This window comes from Antechinus flavipes, chromosome 5 (assembly GCF_016432865.1).
Source record: "Antechinus flavipes isolate AdamAnt ecotype Samford, QLD, Australia chromosome 5, AdamAnt_v2, whole genome shotgun sequence".
Taxonomy (NCBI): Eukaryota; Metazoa; Chordata; class Mammalia; order Dasyuromorphia; family Dasyuridae; genus Antechinus; species Antechinus flavipes.
The window spans coordinates 135,630,046-135,652,614 of record NC_067402.1 but is presented as its reverse complement, the minus strand read 5'-3'; the positions used below and the strand labels follow the sequence as shown (position 1 = coordinate 135,652,614).

The window sequence follows — 22,569 nt, the reverse complement described above, 5'->3', positions numbered from 1 at the left end:
AGTTGATCTGACTTTCCTGATACATAACCTCTTAATAGGAGCCAATCATAAATACTTCCTTCTTGTATCACAGAGACAAGATCTGTATTAGATTTTTACCATGATGTTCATGATAAATGTTCTGAGATATAACCCCCATATAAGACCCTGGTCCATTTTCTATCCAGGAAATCTCTGCTACTAAGTGTGTCAACAAAAACAACAAAAAAATTCAAATTGAATAATGGCTACTACAACACTATATCAGTGATTCTCAGAACTTTATTAAGGATTCTGAGGATTGCAGGAATAAAAATTATTTACAGAAAAATATTAAGGCATTTAATTTTAATAGGGTAAATATCAATAGATATAACCTACATAAACAAAAGTTTTGGTTGGAAGGGTCCTCAAGAATTTTTAAGAATATATGGGAGTCTCAAGACCAAAATGTTTCCCTGTCAATGGCCTTTATTGAAGTCTTTGGTTATGACAGATTATTACTACTACATAAAAATTAGGCTCTATATCAACCTCTACCACCTTGAAAACAAAATATATTCAAGATTTATCAAAGGAAATTGAATTTGTGCACAAAGTATAATTCAGCTCAGAAAATGTTTCTTAGATTAAGTAAATCTTAACACTGGTGCCTATTTTCTTCATCCTCTACTTTTTTGGCTAGAGATTTCATTCAGGTCACTGTCTCTTGCCCTTATATATATTTCCAAATAAGCTGCCACCTTGTATTAGCCACTAACATTCCTCTCCACAAGCTGAGAAAAAACAGCCTCAGTGAGTAAAATGAAACAGAGTCAAAATTATTCCCGTTATGTATTTTCCAATACCCTGAATCTGAGGCTATGGGTTTATATTTTACCTATTTTAGCATTCACAGGTACTTTCATGATGGACATTATCTGTCACATATACAACTCTCTTAACAGCAGGGCACTAAATAGAGCTTTTAAACTTGGATGGCTAGAAAACTGCGATCAGATAAAACTATTTTACGTGACCAGAAATAAGAAACAAAATAATCTTCTACAAATTTGAATGTCATTTTTCCTTCCTTCTTTTGCCTCACTGGGTGAGAAGAAAAGATGGATAGCATCTTATTAGGTATCTAAGCAATCTCAATGCTCAAGTCTTTTTTTTTTTTAACTATCAAACCCAAAATCAAACTAAAGCTTCTAAAAAATCTATGGCCAAAATGTTTTTGTGTCATACAGCAGACCTTCAAAATATGCCTTAACATTGTGTTGAGCTCCAGAAAGACATGGAGCTCCAGAACTCCCAGATTTGGTGTCAGTGAAGAAATATATCACTCCCTCTCTCATACTCGCTCTCACACACTCATATACACACTTTCTCTGTCTGTCTGTCTCTCTCTGTTTGCCCCCATGTGCCTTATATTAAGAAAGCAAAAATTAAAAACTAAGCTGCTATTTTGTCTATGACTTCTCCCTAGTTGACTGACTGTTCTCCTTACATAGGCCATAAATAGTCTATGGTCCTGAGGCTCTTCCATACTCCCTGGGATTACTAAGCACTCTCACTTGGTGATGAGAAAAATACAGAATAAGATGTGTTCACCAGAGAGGTAGTGAGCCATATGGGTAATGCAGGGATTCATGGTTTTCACTCTGTCTTTCCTTTGATCAAAGAAAATATACTTAGCTCTCTCCTTCTCTGTTTTTCTCTAAGAAGCATGGACAGAAACACTTGCTACCTACACTTTCACATAAAGCTGAAAGTACTAATGATATGTTTGCTGAGAATTTCAGTTCCTTAAAAAGGCAATGTTGAAAAGTAATGCTTTTGCTGTACTACTAGGGAGCCAGGCAAGACGGGACCTGCAAATGTATTACTTGGTTCTAACATGTTTCAGAGTGAATTTTCTTTGAGAGAGATAATGATCATGAATTTTAGCCCTATTAGGGAATGACTTCTATGGGACTTTGAGCAAGATATTTAACTTCTCCATGCTCTAGGAAATCTCTAGAACTTTAAGTTGCAAAAAGGTGCCCACCTGCATTGGTAGAAGAAATTTTCTCATTATAAAGTATCCTATGAAATCACAGTTCAAGTTTTTAGTTCTATACTGAGAGTTATATTTTGCCTTTAACTCTCATATATATCTCATATAACTCTCATATATATATATGGTACAGTAAATAGAAAGGGTTAATCTTAGAGACTGGATTCATGTTCTGCCTTTGAGATATTCTGGCTTTGTGCCTTCACTTACTATGGCACATGTAACTTTCTAAGGCTATAAATTACACAAGAATGGCTCATTTAGATCACGTAAGAGAATTCCTGATACTACTATTAAAATCATAGACCTGAACAAAAACAAAACAAAATAAAAAAACACTGGTAAGTTTCCAAATAGAGTTATTAATTTTACTAAGTATTTATATGTTTCAAAATAGGGTCAAAGATTTCTACATTTTTATGTTCTTAGTTCTTGTTTGAAGATTTCAGTCTACCAACCAACTGACAAATGTGTAGTACTGAACCAAGAGATTATGGATAATAGGAAATCCATCGATGTCAGTGGGAGGAGAAATTGCTAAGCATGTGCCTATATAATAATCTTACAAGAATGACATGTAAATGATATGTATCAAATAAATTAAAGTAATTATTAGAATAAACTGTCATAATTTGTGGCAGGCATGAATGGGTTTTAAGAGTTGACTTGAATCTTTGGAGGCTATCTACATGGGAATGCTAGCTTTGGCAGACCTCACCAGGCTGAAAGTTCTTTTGGTTGGTGTGCTGGATATACTCAGAGGTATCATAAGTAAAATGTAATCTTAGAACATCTTTAACTTTGAATAAGCTTATCTTCAGAAGTTTTGGGACTAGCTAATGAAATTTATTAGACATTCCACATCCTAGAGACAGTCTAAAACAAAGGTTTATTTATTCTCTTTTAGCTAAACAATTTTTTTTGGTAGTCTGATGAAATCTTTGGATATCTTCACATAATAATGTTTTTCAATGCATAAAATAAAAAAAAATTGTGGGATTATCAGGGAAACCAATTATACTGAAATACTATTTTTTTAAAAAAAATTCAAAGATTCCAACTTAAAAACATATAAAGTTTGTGATCTATGTTGGTAAAGAGATAATTCACACCAGTGAAATCCTAAATCTCTGAAATATTTCAGTATTAATTTTGGCATTATCTTCAGATAGTCACCTAGATATATTCTGCTCAATAATAAAAAGTATTCCACAAAATAAGAAAGGCTTTTTTTCCCCTGAGAAAATTAAACTATCATTACCAAAATTCAATTGTAATACAAACAGCTATAAAATGTACCATGTACTTTGGGGAAATGCTACTTACTGTAAGGATAGGCTTCCCAGTAACTCTTATAGCCCACTTCAAGATTCAAGAGGCCCTAATATGTGAAACTTCAATTTTATGAACAAAGCCAGACAAGGAGCCAAAATCTCATGAAAATTACATAACTGAAAGATATGTGTATATACACATGTATGTGCAGGGATATAATACATATGTATGTATATATAATGCTATTATCATCAGTGATGGTGGTACTCTAACTATTGTGGTGGTAGTCGTCGTTTATAAAGCACTTTACACATTATCTAACTGAAGCTTCATAATAATGCTAGTAATTATTTTGAGATAACCACCCCATATTACAGATAAAAAAGTTGGGGTACAAAGAGATTGTGACTAATTCATGGTCAGAAAGCTAAAAGATGGAAAAGGTGTGATTCAAACCCACATCTTCTGCTTCAGCCAGGTAATTTGTCAACCATACCACATGGGAGGCCCAGATGGATCAACAAAAATTTATAATTTTCCAAGAAACTTTTGCCAATGTATTATACAGAAAGCAGATAAGGGAGTTCTGCAGAGCTAAGATTTAAGTTGTACAAATTACTACTATAGTATAATTGTATATGATATGGTAAAACAAGCCTTCTTTATCTGGTGTCCATAATTTATTTAATATTTTGATAAGTGCGTTAAATATATTTCAATATAATCAATTTCCAAAGTAATCCTATGTATTTTATTTGTGCATTAATAAACATTATTCTTAGAAGGGATCCAGAAGCTGAAGCAGACTGCCCAAGGGGCCCATGACATTAAAAAGGTTATAAATTCTTTTGTTGTAAGACATCTGCAATCTAATTGTAACAATATCTCCTTTTTATAGGGAACTTCTAGTACAGATAAGAAATGCTTTTATTAAGTAACAACATATGTATAAATATATTTATATTGTGATTCTTTTTTCTTGCTTACAAAATAAACAGTAGAATTTTGTAGTGCTATTTGTTATATTTCTGGGCTATGAAAAAGGGTTTCCTATCTATGCTGCTCATTCCAAAAAAAAAAAAAAAAAGACATATGTCTTAGACATAAATAATATACCTACAAGGTCAAGCAAATGGAATCTACTTCTATGTGAGAAAGGGGTAAATTAAACTATACCACCCTACAATAATGACAAAATATAACCAAGTATAAATTTGGGGACAAAAGCTCCCCCAAAGTGGGGAGTTTCCATTTGCATTCTTGCCAAGGCTGGCAAGTCTAAAGCTTAGCTCCTGGGGGAATATCCTCATAAAAGGGTCTACTCTACCAAAAGAAACAACTCTGTGTTGTTGCTTCACTCTGTGAACATTGCAGGGACCTTGCATTAGCGTATCAGCAGATTGTATGCAATCAGAGGAAGGACAGAAAGGGCTCACTGTTTAAGAACTGCTTGGCCACCGCATATCCTTAAATAAAAAAGCTCTTCTAGATGTCAGTTGTATATAGGATACACACACACACACACACACACACACACACACACACACACACACACACACACTTTTACTTCTTTGGTGGCCTTGGGCTGATGTCATGAAAGTCAAAAAACAGATAATCAAATAGTCTCTCACTAGAGGCTATTTGCTTGGAACAATGACATTTACTTAGGTTATTATTAAAACTATTTTGCTTTCTCTCTCTCTCTCTTTCTCTCTCTCTCTCTCTCTCTCTCTCTCTCTCTCTCTCTCTCTTTTTCCCCTTTCCTCCCTCCTTCCCTCCCTCCCCTGCTCCCTTCATTTCTCCCTCTTTCTTTCCTTCCCCACCTGCTTCTAAGACCAAGTCTCCCCGTTTTGCCCAATACGGTAGCATAGGGGCTGTACAAGAGTCCCATCAGCGTGGGACACCTGATTCACTCTGCTTCTTACCTGGATTGGTTTGCCTCTTTTTAAGGTAATTTTATGTCCTTCCTTGCCTCACCTGGAAGTTTATTATATTAATGTTGAACTTAGTACAGTTGATCAGCTTCTTTAAGCAGCTCAGAACTTCAGGGTCCAGGGAGCCATCCCTCCCAATTTATAACTAGGATTACTGGCATCCCTTCCAATTATCTAATTTTCAGTCTCTCAGAACTTACTAACTGATATTCAGGGAAATAGTCTACAAAAAAAGAGGGAAACCATCTTGGAATTTTAAAGCTCCAGCAGAGAAGCTAAAAAAGGTGGACAATCAATATGCACCATAATTGATAATTTAATATCATTATCATCTGAGAATTACATTGAGTGGCAGTTATCAAGCTGATCCCCATCCTGCACATGTTGAGTGTCTCTGGATAGATCTGTGAAATCCACATTTGAGGTTCTATCACCCATAACCAATACTAGCAAGAGTTGCTACTCCCAATCTCTATCCCAGTGGGAGAGGTTACAATCAGTCACATCGACTTCTCCCCAAACACAAATGCTTCTTACATGTATACTTTCAAGATGAGGTCATCCTTGGTTTCTCCAGTCAGCAGGTCAGCAATACTGAGGACCGCACAGCCAAAGGGCCGCCGATACTGTACACTGCACGCGTTCTTCTTCTCTCCAGCCCCCATGCGACCTGTCCAGTAAAACAATGACAGTTCACAGCCACTTGCCTGGAGCCGTCTCTATGAATCGTGCCCAACTCCACAGCAGTCCAGAAGTAACTTAATGTTATGATGAAAAGAATATTGGAAATTCTAGTCCTACCCACGAGACTAAGTACCTGTGTGACTCTAACCTCATCAACCTAATCTCTCTTCTCCTAAATTCCCTCACCTGTAAAATGAGAACATAATTTCTAAGGACACTTAGAATTCCATATAAGCTGATGGAATCTTTGCTCTTTCATTTTGCCTTGTGATAAAGTAAAAGAGAAACATAACTTCCACAATAACTTGAGAAGATCCTCAAATGAGAAACATTTATAGGCTGTTCCTGTCACCACCTCCCAACCCCATAAAGCATAACTCTCTTGCTTCACAATACTTAGATGTTGAAAAAACCAATTTCAGCCTTCCCTTCTGGCTCTGAGAGCACTAGCTCTATCTCACATACTACAAGACTGATACAATTACAGTGCTCAATTGACTGGTGCTATCAACTCTAGAGTTCCCAACTCACTGATTAATGAGAAACCCAGGACTCTAGTCATATTTCTAGGAAAAGCCCCTAAGCAAGACAAAGGGGAAAGGAGAATAAAGGAGAGCACCCAGCAGCAACAAGCCATTTCAAAAATTAAAAAGAAAAAATAGAGAATAAAAGAGGAATAAAAAGAAATGCAAAGAAGAGGACAAGAGAATGCAAACTTCATAATTTTCTTTATTTAAAAAAAAAGTTTTCCTTTCAGAATCAAAGTCCCAGTCTTAAAAACCAAAATGTAAAGCAATAAATAGCAAGGTGTACTGTTTCTCACTTGCCCTAGCTGATGCTGGTCAGCACACCCTTCTCACTCAATAAGTAGATGCCTATGACAATTTTACAGAAATGAAAAATGCCTGGCTCTTAAAGATAACAATTCCTTCTCCCCTTCATTTCACCACATCAAAGGAACTAACAGACTAAGCCTAAATTCTTCTTACAGTGCACTGCTCCAAATCTAATTTCATCTCATTCTCAAAACGTTTAACCAAAAATCTCTTGACCTTTTCAGCAGGTCTTTCAATAATCCCAATGAAGTTATGCATTCAATGAAAGCTGAAGGGGATTAACTGCTAATTAAATGTTCATTTCAACTAATTAATATCCACAAAATTCTTAATAAAAAGAGATAACTGCTATAAAACTGTTATACATTTGAAGCAAGCACAGTTCCCATTAAAAACTCTTGGCTCCAAATACATTTTCTGTTATCCCTCCTTAAGAAAGGGGGAATATTTTGAGTGAGGAGTGAGGAAATACTACTTTATTCATTTAACTACAGAAAATAGTCATTATCATAAATAGTCATTATCAAATATTCAATGATATTTTGAATGATTTTAATAAAAATTTTAAAATATTCTCACAAAATTATTTTCTTCCAGGTTTTATAGCATCGAATTGTATTATTTATTTCAAAGGAGTGCATGTATAAGCAGTCTTTATTCTTGTCACCTTGTTGGTTTACTCTATCTTCTTCACAGAAATATACTTTAGTCTACATTCTAGCTTTTCTTAATGCTTCTAAGCATTTCCTTCCCATAATGTTCCTCTGTACCCATTTAAAAAGAAGACAAAAAAGAAACAAATAGCTTGCCTCTCACTTCTGCTGTCCTTCAAACATAAAAAGACAAAGAAATGGAAAAGGGATTTCAGAAGGGATTATACATTAAAAAAAAAAACCTACACACATTAGTCTGCATTGAAATGACAAGGTATTATAAGCTCTCCTCTCTCCATGTACAATGCAGATGTTTCATGTAGACAAAAATAAAATAAAGATCGATACAATGAATTCTACATGGATGCATCCTAAAAAACCAAGCTGTTTCTAAGGGACAAAAACAAAAACAAAAAACAAAAAACACAGTCCTGGAAGAAAAGAGAGTAAATTTCATATTCTAGCTCTTTAGCATCAATATAAAAGTCATGCAGTTTAAGTAATTCGTGTTTTACCTTATTCCTTCAACTCCAAAATCCCTTCATTTAAAATCATTTGTTATGCTGGAATAACACAAGGGAAATACATGCTGCCTGATTTATGCATGTGTAATATAAAGAATTCATGAATCTGTAGGAAATCTAGCCCCAAAAGACCACTTCACACTATCCTCTAAAATTAGGATTTGTCTTTCTTTTTTATTTGAAAAAAGATAAACTTTAAAGGAAGGAAGCACTCTTGTGAACCTATCCTCCCACTCCCAAATCTTGAATAATAACAGAAAACCTCTTTTATTAATTTTTTTCACCCAAAGGAGAGAGGAAAACCAACAAAACACCTAATTGTTAATGGCTATTTAAAAATAAAAGTATGACAAATATACTTAACTTCAATTATGCTTTAGGGAGAAAAGGCTATTCCTAGATCAGGACTAAAAACTGTCAATACCAGCATCAGAAAAATAAGTGGCATCAAATATTACGAAGCAAAGCACAGGTAGACTTTTCTCCTAAATGTATTCAAACATATGGAATAGAAATGTATCATAATCATAACCAAACCTTATAGCCTTTTTTCTCCTTGCTACTTGCACATCATTTGCAAATGTGTTACTAAGCTTGGCAGGCTGCCCTACTCACCTATTCGAATGATGTGCACAGTGATATAGATGTCCTTTCTGAGCTCACTGCTACCCAGATCCTGCCAAAGAAACCAAGGAAGGTCATTTGATAGCTCACATGTGAAAAAACAACATTGAAAGACTGTAGTGTATTATTTTGCCAGTGTCCAACACAAAGTAGGCATTTAATAAATGCTAGTTGATCAACTCCACGCAAAAAAGCTGATCTTTATCTGACATTGCTGTGACTAACATTATTTCACAATAATAACCTTAGTCTTAAGGAAGTCATAGACCCTTGTTACATTATTTCATCTAACATGTTTTATGGGAAATAGTTAAGGATATTAGACATCCTATTCTATATGGGAGAAAAAGAGCTGAAAATAGAATTGGAATCTCTTAAATGAAGTTCAGTTGTATCCAGTTATCAGAAGGAGAGACAGATAGGGAAAGGAAAGAGGAAGACAGACAAAAACACACACACAGGCACACATACAGAGATGGAGAAAGAGAATCATTATAAATACAAATGAAACTACGATCATATTTCCTTTTAACAAAGAATGATTCAAGCAATAATCAATGTTACTTGCTTCAAAGCAAAAAATCAACATTTTAATGTAGAAAGGAAAATTCACAGTTCTTCAGTGTCCCTTCTAACAGTATTTGATCTGTATAAAAGTTTTTTTTTAATGTAGTTATGAATGATATTAACACTGTATTACATGAATGAAGAAATTTATGAATCCTCAATTTTATGAGCTAACTAGTAATCTTAAGCAAGAACAATGAGGTCTGGTTATAATAATAGTGTTATTTCATTTGAATAGGTACAATGGAAAAAAGTTTTCTTGCATATGAAAATAAGCTATACTCACCACAAAGAGAGAACAATGTCTTTCAGGCTTCTCTGGGGACTTTGGCAGACCATTCCTATTTAGTCTCAAAAAAAACCTCTCACTGCAGGCAAAATTAAAATATATATATATGTTAAATATCAAGAAGTCAGTTTAATTTCTTTATTTTTATTTTTGTCCATTCTTCTAAACCTTTTTTTTTCAAAACTTTTCATTCTCAACCTTTACAATTTTAGTAACTAGCATTCTAAATGGCATGGATATACAATTTGTCTCTATAAAAATCAGGCTTGCCCCTGAAATGAAGGCTTGGCAGATAGTGTGCTGGGGCTAGAATCAGGAAGATTCAAGTTCAAATCTGATAATCAGATACTTGTTAGCTATGTGACCCTGGACAAATCATTTAACCTTAGCCTTCATCCAGTGGAATAGCAATGACAGGATCTTTGTCAAGAAAATCCCATGGACAGCAAGGTCCATGGGATCATGAAGAGTCAGAGGTGACTGAACAATAACAACAAAGAATATGACACAAGTATTGTTTGCTTCTCTTGGGATAAATTTTGCAAGTGAATAATCTGGAAAGGGGAAAATATGAGGCACAAAAAAATAACTTTCTGAGAAATGAAAAGAATTTAAAGTCCATGTTTTCACTGTTTTTCTTTCCAAGAGGTTAGCCAGAAATTAAATAAATGAAGAATGAGTCTGAAGCATGGTTTCATTTGCCTTTTCTTAACTAGAGATCCACTTTTCACATGGATCTTAGTAGTATTTTCTTTTAATTAAATTTTTTTTTAGTCATTGAAAATCTACTTTCTCCCTCTTCCATTTCTCTCCCTTCCCTGAGAAAGAAAAAAAAAAAAACAAATTATTTTGTTGCAGAGATGTATAGTCAAGCAAAATAAATTATTACATTGATCATATTTTTAAAAATGTGTCTCGATATGCAATTTGAGTTTATGAACTCCAGTCAGTTCAGGGCATTAACAACCTGTTTTTCATTAGTTTTCTAGTATTTTAATTGGTCATTGTGTAGATCAGAGTCCCTAAGTATTTGAAAGCTGCTTATTATAATATTGTTATTGTATAAACTGCTCCCCTGATTCTGTTTATTTCATTCTGTATTGTATCAGGTGATACAAGTAGGTCTTTCTAGTTTTCTCTGAAATCTTCCCCATCATTATTTTTTAGAGTACAACAGTATTTCTTCACATTCATGTATCATAACTTAGTCAGCTATTACCTAGTTGATGGGCTCCTCTACCATAGTTTATTTTTCAAAAAAACTTCCATTCCTTAATCTTTAATAAATGCTTAATAAAATTAAAATGGGTGGTTGGGTTATGCTCTTACAAATTCAGAACTTAGCATTTTGTAAAAAGAAGGCAGTTCTAAGAAAAATGAAATTCACAGAAAATATCAATGCAAGAAATCAAGAAATAAGAATATTTTATTATTCACAATGAAATAAAAGAACTAATGGACCACCTAATCCATTTGTCAGTAGGGGAAAAAAATCTTGCTACAATTAATGGGGATAAAAATTACTTTTGAATAATTTTCAAGGGTGGATGATACGTGATTTTAGAAAAAGATTTTTAAAAAGAAAGAAATTCAGCTGGGGCAGAAAAAAGGGCCACTTCATATTACTATAAATATTAGTATTTATAAGATATTTGGCAATAGACCATCTGGAAAGTCCCCAGGATTTTATAAGAATGATCTGTAAAACATTACTGGAACAATCACCATACAACATGTAAGGGCTTTCTAGAGGTAACTAATTACTATTCTTGACCCAGAGCTAACTTTGATATATGAGTAAGAGCAATAATTGTTTTCCTCCTAATATTATGTTAAAATGGAAAGTTGAACCTACTATATTATTTCTCATCAGTTATAATTATCAATGTGTAGCATGCTTCCAGAGGCGGGTTTGAATTTATGACTAAGCACAATACAGAATATAACTTAAAAAGCAATAGAAGACACAGCTGAGCTAAAATATTTCCTTCTCCAGTCTGGTAACAGCATCTGGAATTCTACCTCTGATCATCATACCCTTGAATTAAAGTAACTGCTTACAAAAAACTCTTGCTGAAATGTAATTAAGCTTCCCATGTTGGGCAACACAAGAATGTTAGATTTTTTTTTTAAACATTTGGACAGTTACACAGGTTTATAACTCCCAAATGTGTCACATATTTAACGCAGGTTAACAGTCTGGTTGGGAAAGAACCACAGGACTTGAAGTCAGGAGAACTGGGTTGCTTCAATTAGCTCTGTCAATTTCTATCATAAAGCAACATATTCATTTAACACTTGTCTGTTCAGTACAGTATGATTCTTCTTGACCCCAGTTGAAGTTTTTGTGGCAAAGAGACTACAATGGTTTGCCATCTCCTTCTCCAGCTAATTTTACAGATGAGGAAACTGAGGCAAATGGGATTAAGTGAGTTGCCCAATATCACAAAGCCATTAAGTGTCTGAGCGGAGAGCTGAACTAGGGAAAATGAATTTTCTTGACTCCAGGCATGGAGCTCCATTTACTGTACCACCTCACTGCCAAGACTAATCACCTATGAAGTGCTACTACAGAGACTGGGTCTCTGCTGTAATGGACAATTTTAATTTGATTTATTTAATTAATTATTGGTTTTATTCATTCATTCATTCATTTAACAGAAATGGGAGTGGGAGATGATGGGAAAGAGGTCTAAACCTGATAGCGACTTGGCAGGGTCAGATGAGTTCACTTTAATGGAGACAGAAAAATGATGACAGATCTAGCTAGTAAGATATGTTGGACACCTGAGACTGAGAAATGTAAAATTGGAAAAGACAAATTTTTGCCAATTTCTCACTTCTACCTAAGACTATTTCGCACAGAGTAAATATCTAAACAGTTTACATATCAAGAGATGGTGTGAGGTGACAATTATGCATTAGGCATGGAACCTTGGAAGAAGAAATAATAATTAGAAGAAGAAATGTTTTGTTACAGTATTTTATTGAATTCTGTCTCTGGGTGGCTGTCATTAGTGTTAATAGATGTTGCTAAGACCAGGGATAGGGACTATTCTGGAGCTCTGATTTCACTAGCATGAGAGACTGCCTGGATGAGAAAAATGCTTCCACCAAGGCCTCTTCTCTGGCTCTTATAGTCACAGAGTTGTCAGAGCAATTAGAGAGAAAGAAACTTTTTCAGGATTACAAAGACAGAAGGCATCAGAGAGAGGGCTTGAACCCAGGTGTTTCAGATTCTGAGGCTGGCTTTCTATCCACTATTTCCTGCTGCCTTTTGATTGCTAATAAAATGATATTTCATTTGGTTTCCTTTCACAACACACTCAGCCACATCCCAATTCCTATAACTATTGTAGCCCGAGGCACTACATGAGAACCAATGGCTATTTTGTTTCAGCCTGAGAAGTCCAGGGTGTTATAGCTTGCTTGTCACTACTAGGATTAGGAATGTAAAACACAAAGTCAAAGGCATAAGCTCTGAGCTGGAAATTGGTGGGGAAAGATAAGAACTTTCACACGAACTGTGGGGTAAGAATGAGTATTCTCTTTTCTTTTTAATTACTTAACAATGGCTACTGAAGTAAATAAGGATGTTAAGACTCACTATGTCCAGCTCACTGCTTTCAGGCAAATGAGAAAAGTGCGATGCAAAACACACACACATGCACATGTAGGATACAGAAATACACTCAACAAGCAGACAAAAGGAAAAATGAAGAATGGGAGAATGGAATTAGAGGTAGGGTCTGTTTAAGGGGAATTAATGTTAAGTAAATGATGTCAAAGTCTGAGTTGAAGTCTCTGGGGACCTGTGTGATTTTGGGGAAATCATTTATGCTCTTCAGGATTTCTATTTCTATGTTTATAAAATAAGGAGCTTGAATCTCCAAAATCCCTACCAGTTATAAAACCTGAGAAGAATTCAGCCTAATAGAGCTCAATAGAGTTCCAGATCTGAAGTCAGGAAGATTTGAGTTCAAATGCATCCTCAGACATTTATGATCCATGTGATCCTGGATGTCACTTATCTACTTCTTGCCTCAGTTTCCCCATCTGTAAAATGGAGATAATAACAGTACTAACATTCCAGGGTGAGAATCAAATAGGATAACAATGTGTTTGCCAGTCACTGGCATACACTAAGTGATGCATAAATGTTAACTAATCTATTGAGAAAACAAACAACGTTTTGTTGTTGATCTTTTAGCCAGGCAATTGGGGTTAAGTTCATTGCTCAGGGTCACATAGCTAGGAATTATTAAGTGTCTGGGTCCACATTTGAACTCACATTCTCCTGACTACAGGGCAAGTACTCTATCCATTGTGTTATCTACTTGCCCCAGGACAAAAATTTATTGAGCCACTTCTACATGAAAAATACTGTTCTAGGCTTAGGGACATACAATCACACACACACACACACACACACACACACACACACACACACACACACACTAGCCCCTGCTTTCAATATGCTTACAATCCAGGAGGAGAAATAAGACATCTGTTAGGGCCAGATAGGGATTACAACTATTCATTCATTAATGGAGGAAATTCCCAGATGAAGAAACTCCTTTTTCTAAGACACTCAACTACCTTCTCTGCAGCTTATAGTTGTTGTTGTTGTTTTTTTCTTTTAGTAGCATTTTATATTTCCAAATACACAGAAAGATAGTTTTCAATATTCACCTTCACAAAAACCTCGTGCTCCAAATGTTTCTCCTTCTCTCCACCCCTCCCCAAGACAACAAGCAATCCCATGTGGATTATAAAAAGTGCAATTCTTTTAACATATTTCCAAATCCATTTTGCTACATAAGAAAATTCAGATCAAAAGGGGAAAAAATCACAAGGAAGGAAAAAAAACACAACTAGCAAACAACAAAAATGTGAAAATATTATGCTGTGATCCACATTCAGACTCCATAGCTCTCTCTCTGGTTGTGGACCAGCTCTTTCCATCACAAATCTATTGCAATTGCCTTGCATCACCTCTTTGCTGAAAAGAGCCAAGTCCCTCACAGTTGATCATCACGTAATCTTATTGTTATTGGGTACAATGTTCTTTTTGTTCTGCTCACTTCAATTAGCAATTTATAATTTTAGAAACCAACTTAGCCAGAGTGGAATATATCAAATGCAGTACTTCCTATCTGTCAGGTGACCATTCTATGCATTTTCGTATGCTGCCTCTGAAGACACAAGCCTAACTAACTATAATGCAATATAACACTATTGGTGCTCAAGAGAGAAATAACAATCTACAAGTTCAGAGGGGAGAGAAAGCTCAGTTTCTATTGGAAGCAAATCAGTCAAACTTCACGGAAGAGGTGGGTCTTGTTTGAGGAGGAAGACATAAGATGTAAAACAATTGCTCTTCCTGGAGGAAAAATAGATTCAAACATTGAATCATCATATGCAAGGATACATTAAACAGTTAATTATCCATTTATCAGAAGGTGGTCTTTTCCAGCCAAGGTTTGGGGCCAAATGAACACAACTAAAGCACCATTTAGAAGCAAGATGATGATTTCTTAGGTAAATTTCACCATTAATGCTAAATTTTACCATTAATGATAACTATCACCAATATATTTTATTTGTCACTTCCTCTATTGGAGATGCAAAGCATAACAAGACCCCAAGTGCATGACAATCTAGTTGGAATACAGAATAATCTAGTTGGAACAAGTATAAACAAGAGAACATAAAAATTCCAAGTCAATGATACAGAAAAACATTAAAACCATTCAATGGTCCCTGAGAGTTAAGGAAGACCACAGAAGTTGTTATGTAAAAAGGATCTAACCAGGGATAATTTAATCAAATTCCTTCCTATTGAGAAAAATATATATCAACTGTTTATTGCTTTTAGGACATTTAATAGGTGCTAATGTAAGCTATAAAGTTTGGATAAGGCATAGCCCCACCCTCAAAGAACTTTTTCTCAAAGAGCAGAGTCTAGTGAGAAAATATGACATATACATAGAAAATCATAATATTTTATAGGTGTACTAGAGAAATACAAAAAAAAATTGAAGTAAAGGATCATTGCTATAGAGTTATGAGAATATAGAGCTATATATGAACTAAAGGATATGAGAAGCCATATAATTCAATTAATTCAATTTCAGATGAGAAACTGAAACCCAGGGCAACTAAAGTTAATTGCCCAAGTTCACAAATAGTAAACAGCAGAGGCAATATTTGAACTCAGGCCCTTGAACTCCAGAAAGAGGGCTTCCCCCTTGTATAGAACAAGGATTTCATGAGTTTGGATAATGTTGTCAAAATCAAATAGGTCCTCACATAGAGCCCCTCACCTTCCATTGAAATAGGAGTCACAAAACAATATATAAAGATTTCTGCAGGCTGCATACTGGCTTATAACTTCATATAAACATTATCTGTGTTCTATTGTATTTTATTTATTTTGTTAAATATTTCCCAGTTATGTTTTTATCTTGTTTGACTTCTCTTGGGAGTGGTGTGGGCAGTAGCATAAAGAAATCTGACTTCTGTTCTTACAGATGGGTAGAAATTCAATAAATGAAGAGAGAAAGGGAAAACTTTCTGAACACAGAACAATGTGAACAAAGGAATGGAAGTAGTTCAAGAAACAGTTTCACTGAAGCATAGAATATGAGGTAAAGATAAATACAAGTCAAGGTCAGATGAAAAAGGCTTTGAATGCCACACAAAGATATAATCAACTTCATCAAAAGTGAGAATATTGAGAAATCAGAATCGGGTCATGGGCCCATTTGGAAAGCTACCAAATCAAGATGTTGGGAAAGTCAGGAGAAATAAGGAACATTTAGAGAGAGAGGAAAAAAATCAAAAGAATGTGGCAGGAGAGAGCATCAAAAAAGAAAGCATATTTAACAGTGTCAAATGCTGCAAGGAATCAAAGAGGACAAAGGAAACAAAGATTATTGGCTTTGGTGATGACTGATAACTGATTTTTTTTTCCTTCCACATAGTTTATTTATTTTTAATGTGCATTACTTCATGAATCATGTTGGGAGAGAAAAGTCAGAGCAAAAGTAAAAAACCATGGGAGAGGAAAAAAAAAAAACAGAAAAAAGAATTGAATTTAGCATGTGTTGAATTACATTCAGTCTCCATAGTTCTTTTTTTTTTTTTTTTTAAATAATTTTTTATTGATAGAACGCATGCCCAGGGTAATTCCATAGTTCTTTTTCTGGATGCAAATGACTTCTTTTGTCCAAAATCTATTGGGATTGCTTTGGATCACTAAATCATTGAGAAGAACCAAGCCTTAGTTGATCATTGCAAATTTCTTGCTGTTATTGTATACAGTGTATTCTGGTTCTGCTTGTTTTGCTCAGCATCAGTTCATGTAAATTTTTCAGGCCTTTCTAAAAAAAGTTTGTTCATTTTTTTATAGAACAACAATATTCCATTACATTCATATACCACAATTTTTTCAAGCTATTTCTCAATTCATGGGCATCTACTCATTTTTGCTACTACAAAAAGAGCTGCTGCAAAACTTCTGCACATGTAGGTCCTTTTCCCTCTTTTACAATTTCCTTGGGATATAGACCTAGTTTGTGGCACTACTGGGTCAAAGAGTAAGTGAAGTCTTATAGCCCTTTGGGTTTAGTTCCAGATTTCTCTCCAGAATGGTTGAATCATTTCACAACTCCACCAACAATGCATTAGGGTCCCAATTTTCCTACATTTTCTCTAACATTTATCATTATCATTTCCTGTCATCTTAGTCAATCTTAGAGATGTGAGGTGGCACATAAAAGGTGTTTTAATTTGCATTTCTCAGGTCAAGTGATTTAGAGCATATTTTCATATGACTATAGCTGGCTTAAATTTCATCATCTGAAAATTGTCTGTTCATATCTTTTCACCATTTATCAACTGGCAAACAACTTTTATTCTTATAAATTTAACATAGTTCTTTATATATTTTAGAAGAGAGACCTTTATCAGAAACACCAGCTGTAAAGATTTTTATCCCAGTTTTGTATTTTCTTTTTAATCTTGTTTCTGTTGGTTTTGTTTGTGCAAAACCTTTTAAAATTAATGTAAGCAAAATTATTCATTTTGCCTTTCAAAATGTTTTCTAGTTGTTCTTTGGTCATAATCACAGAAAGGGCAAAAATACATATTATTTAAATTGTTTACAACTATAAATGGGAAAATGATATCTCTAACTCTTAAGAACTGTTTCTATTTCTGGGGAAGACAGAAGGGGACATCACATGAATGGAAGGTGAGGTTATGAATGGATTCTGATATGAAGATATCAAAAAAAGACATTAAGGGGTGGAAAAAAGGTCTGTACTGGAAAAAAAGGAGGAAAGGGAAGGTATAATGGGACAAATAAGATCACAAAGAGGCACAAAAGATCTATTACAATCTAGAGGGAAAAGGGAGAGAGATGAGCATTGTTTGAATTTGATCTCATCAGTTTGACTCTAAGAAGGAATAACTTAATCATTCAGTTGATATGGATGTATATCAACTCCATAAAGAAGTAAAAAGGCAAAGAGGGGGGAAAAAAAGGGAGGGGTAAGACAGAAGGGAGTGAGTGGGGTAGCTTTAAAAACAGCACTAAGAGAAGGAGGGAGGTGTGATAGGAGATAAGGTAGTAGGTAGGGTGGGTGAAAAAAACATTACTATGGACAGGGTGGAAAGAGAAAACAGAAGTATATACAAGGAAAAAAATAGGATGGAGAGAAATACAGAACTAGTAATCATAACTGTGAATGTGAATGGGATGAACTCTCCCATCAAATGGAAACAAATAGAGTGGATTAAAATTGTTTATTTGTTTGTATTGTTTACAAGAAATACTTTTGACACAGAGAATACAGAGTAAAGGTAACAGAATTTATTATGCTTCAGCTGAAGTAAAAGAAAAGTGGGAGTAGCAATTCTGTTTCAGATAAAGCAAAAGGATAAATAGATCTCATTAAAAGAAATAAGGAAGAAAAGAACATCTTGACAAAGGATACCATAAACAATGAAGTAGTAAGGATACTAAATGTATATACACCAAGTGGTAGAGTAGCCAGATTCCTAGAGAAGATTTTTAGCCAGATACTGGAAGAAATAGAGAACAAAACTATATTTGTGGGGGACCTGAACCTCGCTCTCTCCAAAATCAGACAAATCTAACCACAAAATAAACAAGAAAGAAACTATGGAGGTTAATAAAATCCTAGAAAACCTAATTATGATAGACCTCTGGAGAAAACTGAATACGGACAGAAAGGAATATACCTTTTCTTGGCAGTACAAGGAAACTACACAGAAATTAGCCATATATTAGGGCATAAAACCTATAATCAAATGCAAAAACTCAGAAATAGTAAAAGCTTCCTTTTCAGACCATGATACAATAAAAATTATATCCAATAAAGGGGCAAGGAAAGACAAACTAAAAACCCATTAGAAATTAAATAATCTAATTCTAAAAACTGAGTGGGTCAAGCAACAAATCACAGAAACAATCCATAATTTCATCCAAGAGAATGACAATATTGAAACAACATACCAAAATCTATGGGATGTAGCCAAAGTAGTTAGAGGAAATTTTATATATCTACATAATCATATGAATAAAATAGGGATTGCACTTTGAGACAGCAGTTTGAGTAGGAATCTGGGTATAGAATATAGGTCACAAGGGGTCAAGGAAAGCCCAGAAAATGAGAAAGGGCTCACTATCTATGAACTGGTTATAGTTAACATACTTTTAAACATATAGCAATAGTGGGGGACCAGTGAAAGATTAACCAGTAGCTGGATAATCTAAAGGGTCCAGGAAAGGATTTTTTTCCCCTTCAAGCATTTGGATGAACTGCTTATGGGTAGATGAGAAAGCGTTCTTGAAAAAGCCCATTCAAGTCCCTTCATAGTGGAAGAGGATAGATTGAAGATACAAGAGGAAATAAAATTGTGAGACAAATATCTTAGAAGAGGTAGAAGGGGATACAATCAAAGGCATGCAAAGAATAATGAGCTTTAGTTAGGCATAGGCTTCTTACTCTAAGACTATAGAAGAGGATATTCAATGACACTGAGAAGAAAGGAATCCTCTGTATTCTCACTAGAGGTGAATAAAAGGTAGGGTTTGGAAAACCAAAGGAGAGATGAATTTTCTGGGCAAGCAAAATGGAAGAAGGGAAAAGTGAAAGGAAAGGAGAAGAAAAAAAGGAAAAGGGAAGGAAAGAATGCATCTTCAAAGGATAAGGAAAAGATCAATTAATGCATAGTGCTGTGTTCATACGGATATAATGGGAGATAAGGTTGGGGAGATAGATAAGAATCAAGTTATGGTGAACAATATGCCAGATTAAGGAGTTTGAATTTAAATATTATAGAGGTAATGGAGATCCATCAAATATTTCAAAGCAGGAGCAAGTGCTATTTTCAAGACTGCTTTAGAAAAAAATATTAATCTGGCAGCAATGAGCAGCAGGACGAATTGGATAGGTAGTATCCTGAAATTATCTTTACCTACTTAATTTAGAAATAATTATCTAATCAGTCTTTGAAACTTGCATATATTTTTCTTTAATGCATGATTAATGTTTGACATAATTACTAATGTTCTAGGTAAAAGGCTAAGATATTTGTAAAGCAGTAGATCATATTCTTCAAAGAAAAATTAGCTTTAAAATAATTTTTCCTATATGAATTAATTCATACTGCAAAAAAATTCATAACAAAGTGCAAGAGTTAATATGCCAACTATCTCTGCCTCTATGTCCTAAATAAATTTCAATGTTAGTACTTATAATAAAAGTTCTAGAGTGGATGCCTCAGACAGTGAACTTCTTCAGTATTCAAACACCCTGCAATCATCATGAAGTCTGAATTATGTCACTACAATTTTAGTTCAAGGAATTCACATGGAAAAGATTTTCAAGGAATTAACAAGATACTTTCAAGTCTCTCAGATCACTATGGCATTTAGAAGGCTGTTTTAAGAGGTAATCATTGCTTTAACATTTTCTTTGCACATTTCAGGCATATAGCATTATTCTGATGCAGAAATATATATATATCCTACTGCCCTACTAGCCTATAAGCACCATGAAGACAAGGAAGGGTTATAAAGACTTTGTTCTTTATAACCCTCCATAGTGTTCTGCACTTATAGGTGCTCAACAAATGTGTTAAAGTTGGAGATACATGTAAATCTCCAAGACCCAAAGAATATATACTCCAAGACATAAATAAATATTTAAGGCCTATGTTTATGGGGCTTCTCCTGTACATGACCTAAAATTTTAAGGGCATATTTAGCACCTTTATCTACTTATCTTATTTCATCTTGTGTTCTTTAAAATAAAATAATGAATACAAGAATTATGAGAAATGAAACTTGAAGCCCCAAATTAGTTCCTCCTAAGATGGAGGAACTAATGCTCTACAAAAAACACTCTCTCTGACAGAAACAAATGATATTGTTAAGCGCATTTCATCATACCACATTTAAATCTGACATAATTGAAGAATAAAGATTTCATTTTTCTTCATCAGGAAATAAAGCATTTAATATCTTCCCATTCCAAACCTTAACAATGTGCAAAATGACGATCCCCCCCCCCCAATATACTGTCCTCTTAAGATAAAGGAATTTATATATATATAAAGTTTTAAAGTATTTAATCCCAAAGATGTCTATAATAATTATTTGGAGAACTTAGGAAATGTTGAGTACCTGGCTTTTTTTTTGTTTTTTCTTTTTTTTTCTTTTATAAATCTGAGTGAAAGGTACAGTGTGGTAAAGTGCTCAGAACTGGTCTCAGAATCAGAAAGGCCAAAATTAAATCCTGCTTCTATCACTCGTTGGCAGTGTGGATTTTGGTAAGATACTTAATTCAAGCTCCCCTAATCAAACAACTCTTAACTCTAAGTTGCTAAGTAGATGACAAATCTATTAATAGGGGAAGCAAATCACCCAGACCACCTCACATTGATAATAACACCAGTCTAGATGATACACACATGTTTATTTGACCTGCTATAGTCATCAAGTGAAATTAAAAATATATAATATAACATAATGATGTATATATAATTCATATAAATATATTTATATACTTATAATCACATATATCTATATTCACAACTTTAACATTACTTTAAGTTTTACAAACTGCCTTTTCCACATGTTATCTCATTTGTTTCTCACAACAATCCTAGGAGATAGGTGGTATTATGATTCCACTTTTAAAGATGCTGAAACTGAGGCAGAGATTAAGAAATATGCTCATGGTTAAATAGCTAATGTATGAAGAAAGATTTAAACTCAAGCCTTCCAGACTCCAGGTCCAGAAACAATCACCTAGTTGAAAAAAAAATAGATATTCTTAAGAGTCAAAGAATCAGAAAGACTATTTGAATTTAAAATAGATGTTGTCAAACTAAGACAAGAAAGGAAGTTATCTATTGTTGAACCCCTTACACTTTTCATTAGCAGTTAGGATGATTATCCATAATTCCTATTATCTCCATCCCCACATCTATAGAGCACTCTATATAAATTGGGTTTATACAAGGGTAGAGAAATATAAGATGTGGTTGCTTCTCTCCAGAAGTTATGGAGAAAAAGGAAGGATCAATTAGTAACACTTCCAATGCCTCCTTTTTTCATCTCATCTCCCAACAAAGAGAATTACAGCTTGGGCATATTACTTTTTAAAGGTTGCTAAATACTGATTGAAAGTGTACTCTATAGAGCTTCTTCCAAGAAATCAAATTAGAAATGAAACTGGGGGAAAAAAAGAGATCTGTTTTTACCAAATGGAACATAAAATGCTTGTCTGAAAAGATCTAAGAACTTGATGTCAATTAACAAAAACTCCTGAGGGTTAGAAAGAATACTTTTCTCCTTCCTTCTTAGCTGCCAATCACAGACCTACAATACTTATTAAGAATGCAGTCCAGGCAAAATGGTCAAAGGCAGTATATTATGTTTTACATTTCTTGGAGAGCATTGGTGATTGGTGCTATTGAAACATGTGAAACAATTTCTCATTTGTCTATCTTCTGATAAACTAGAATAGTATAATGAAGGCTTCTGCAATTAATACATGCATGGATCAACAGGCGATTTTAGAATTTGAAATTGTTCATCACATGGATGTCACAAAGGCATGGGT

General features: G+C 34.4%; 1 protein-coding gene across 7 annotated transcripts in view; it reads right to left on the bottom strand.

The window, feature by feature from the left end:
* The window catches only part of DOCK4 (dedicator of cytokinesis 4), a 506,986-nt gene that overhangs the window by 227,342 nt on the left and 257,075 nt on the right, over window positions 1–22,569 (bottom strand). For all 7 annotated transcript variants that reach the window (XM_052001087.1, XM_052001089.1, XM_052001090.1 and 4 more), the window contains exons 9-11: window positions 9,404–9,485; window positions 8,542–8,602; window positions 5,767–5,899 (exon numbers count right to left, since the gene is read on the bottom strand). In XM_052001087.1, coding sequence (XP_051857047.1) covers window positions 5,767–5,899; window positions 8,542–8,602; window positions 9,404–9,485 — 276 coding nt within the window. The remainder of the gene's footprint in view (window positions 1–5,766; window positions 5,900–8,541; window positions 8,603–9,403; window positions 9,486–22,569) is intronic.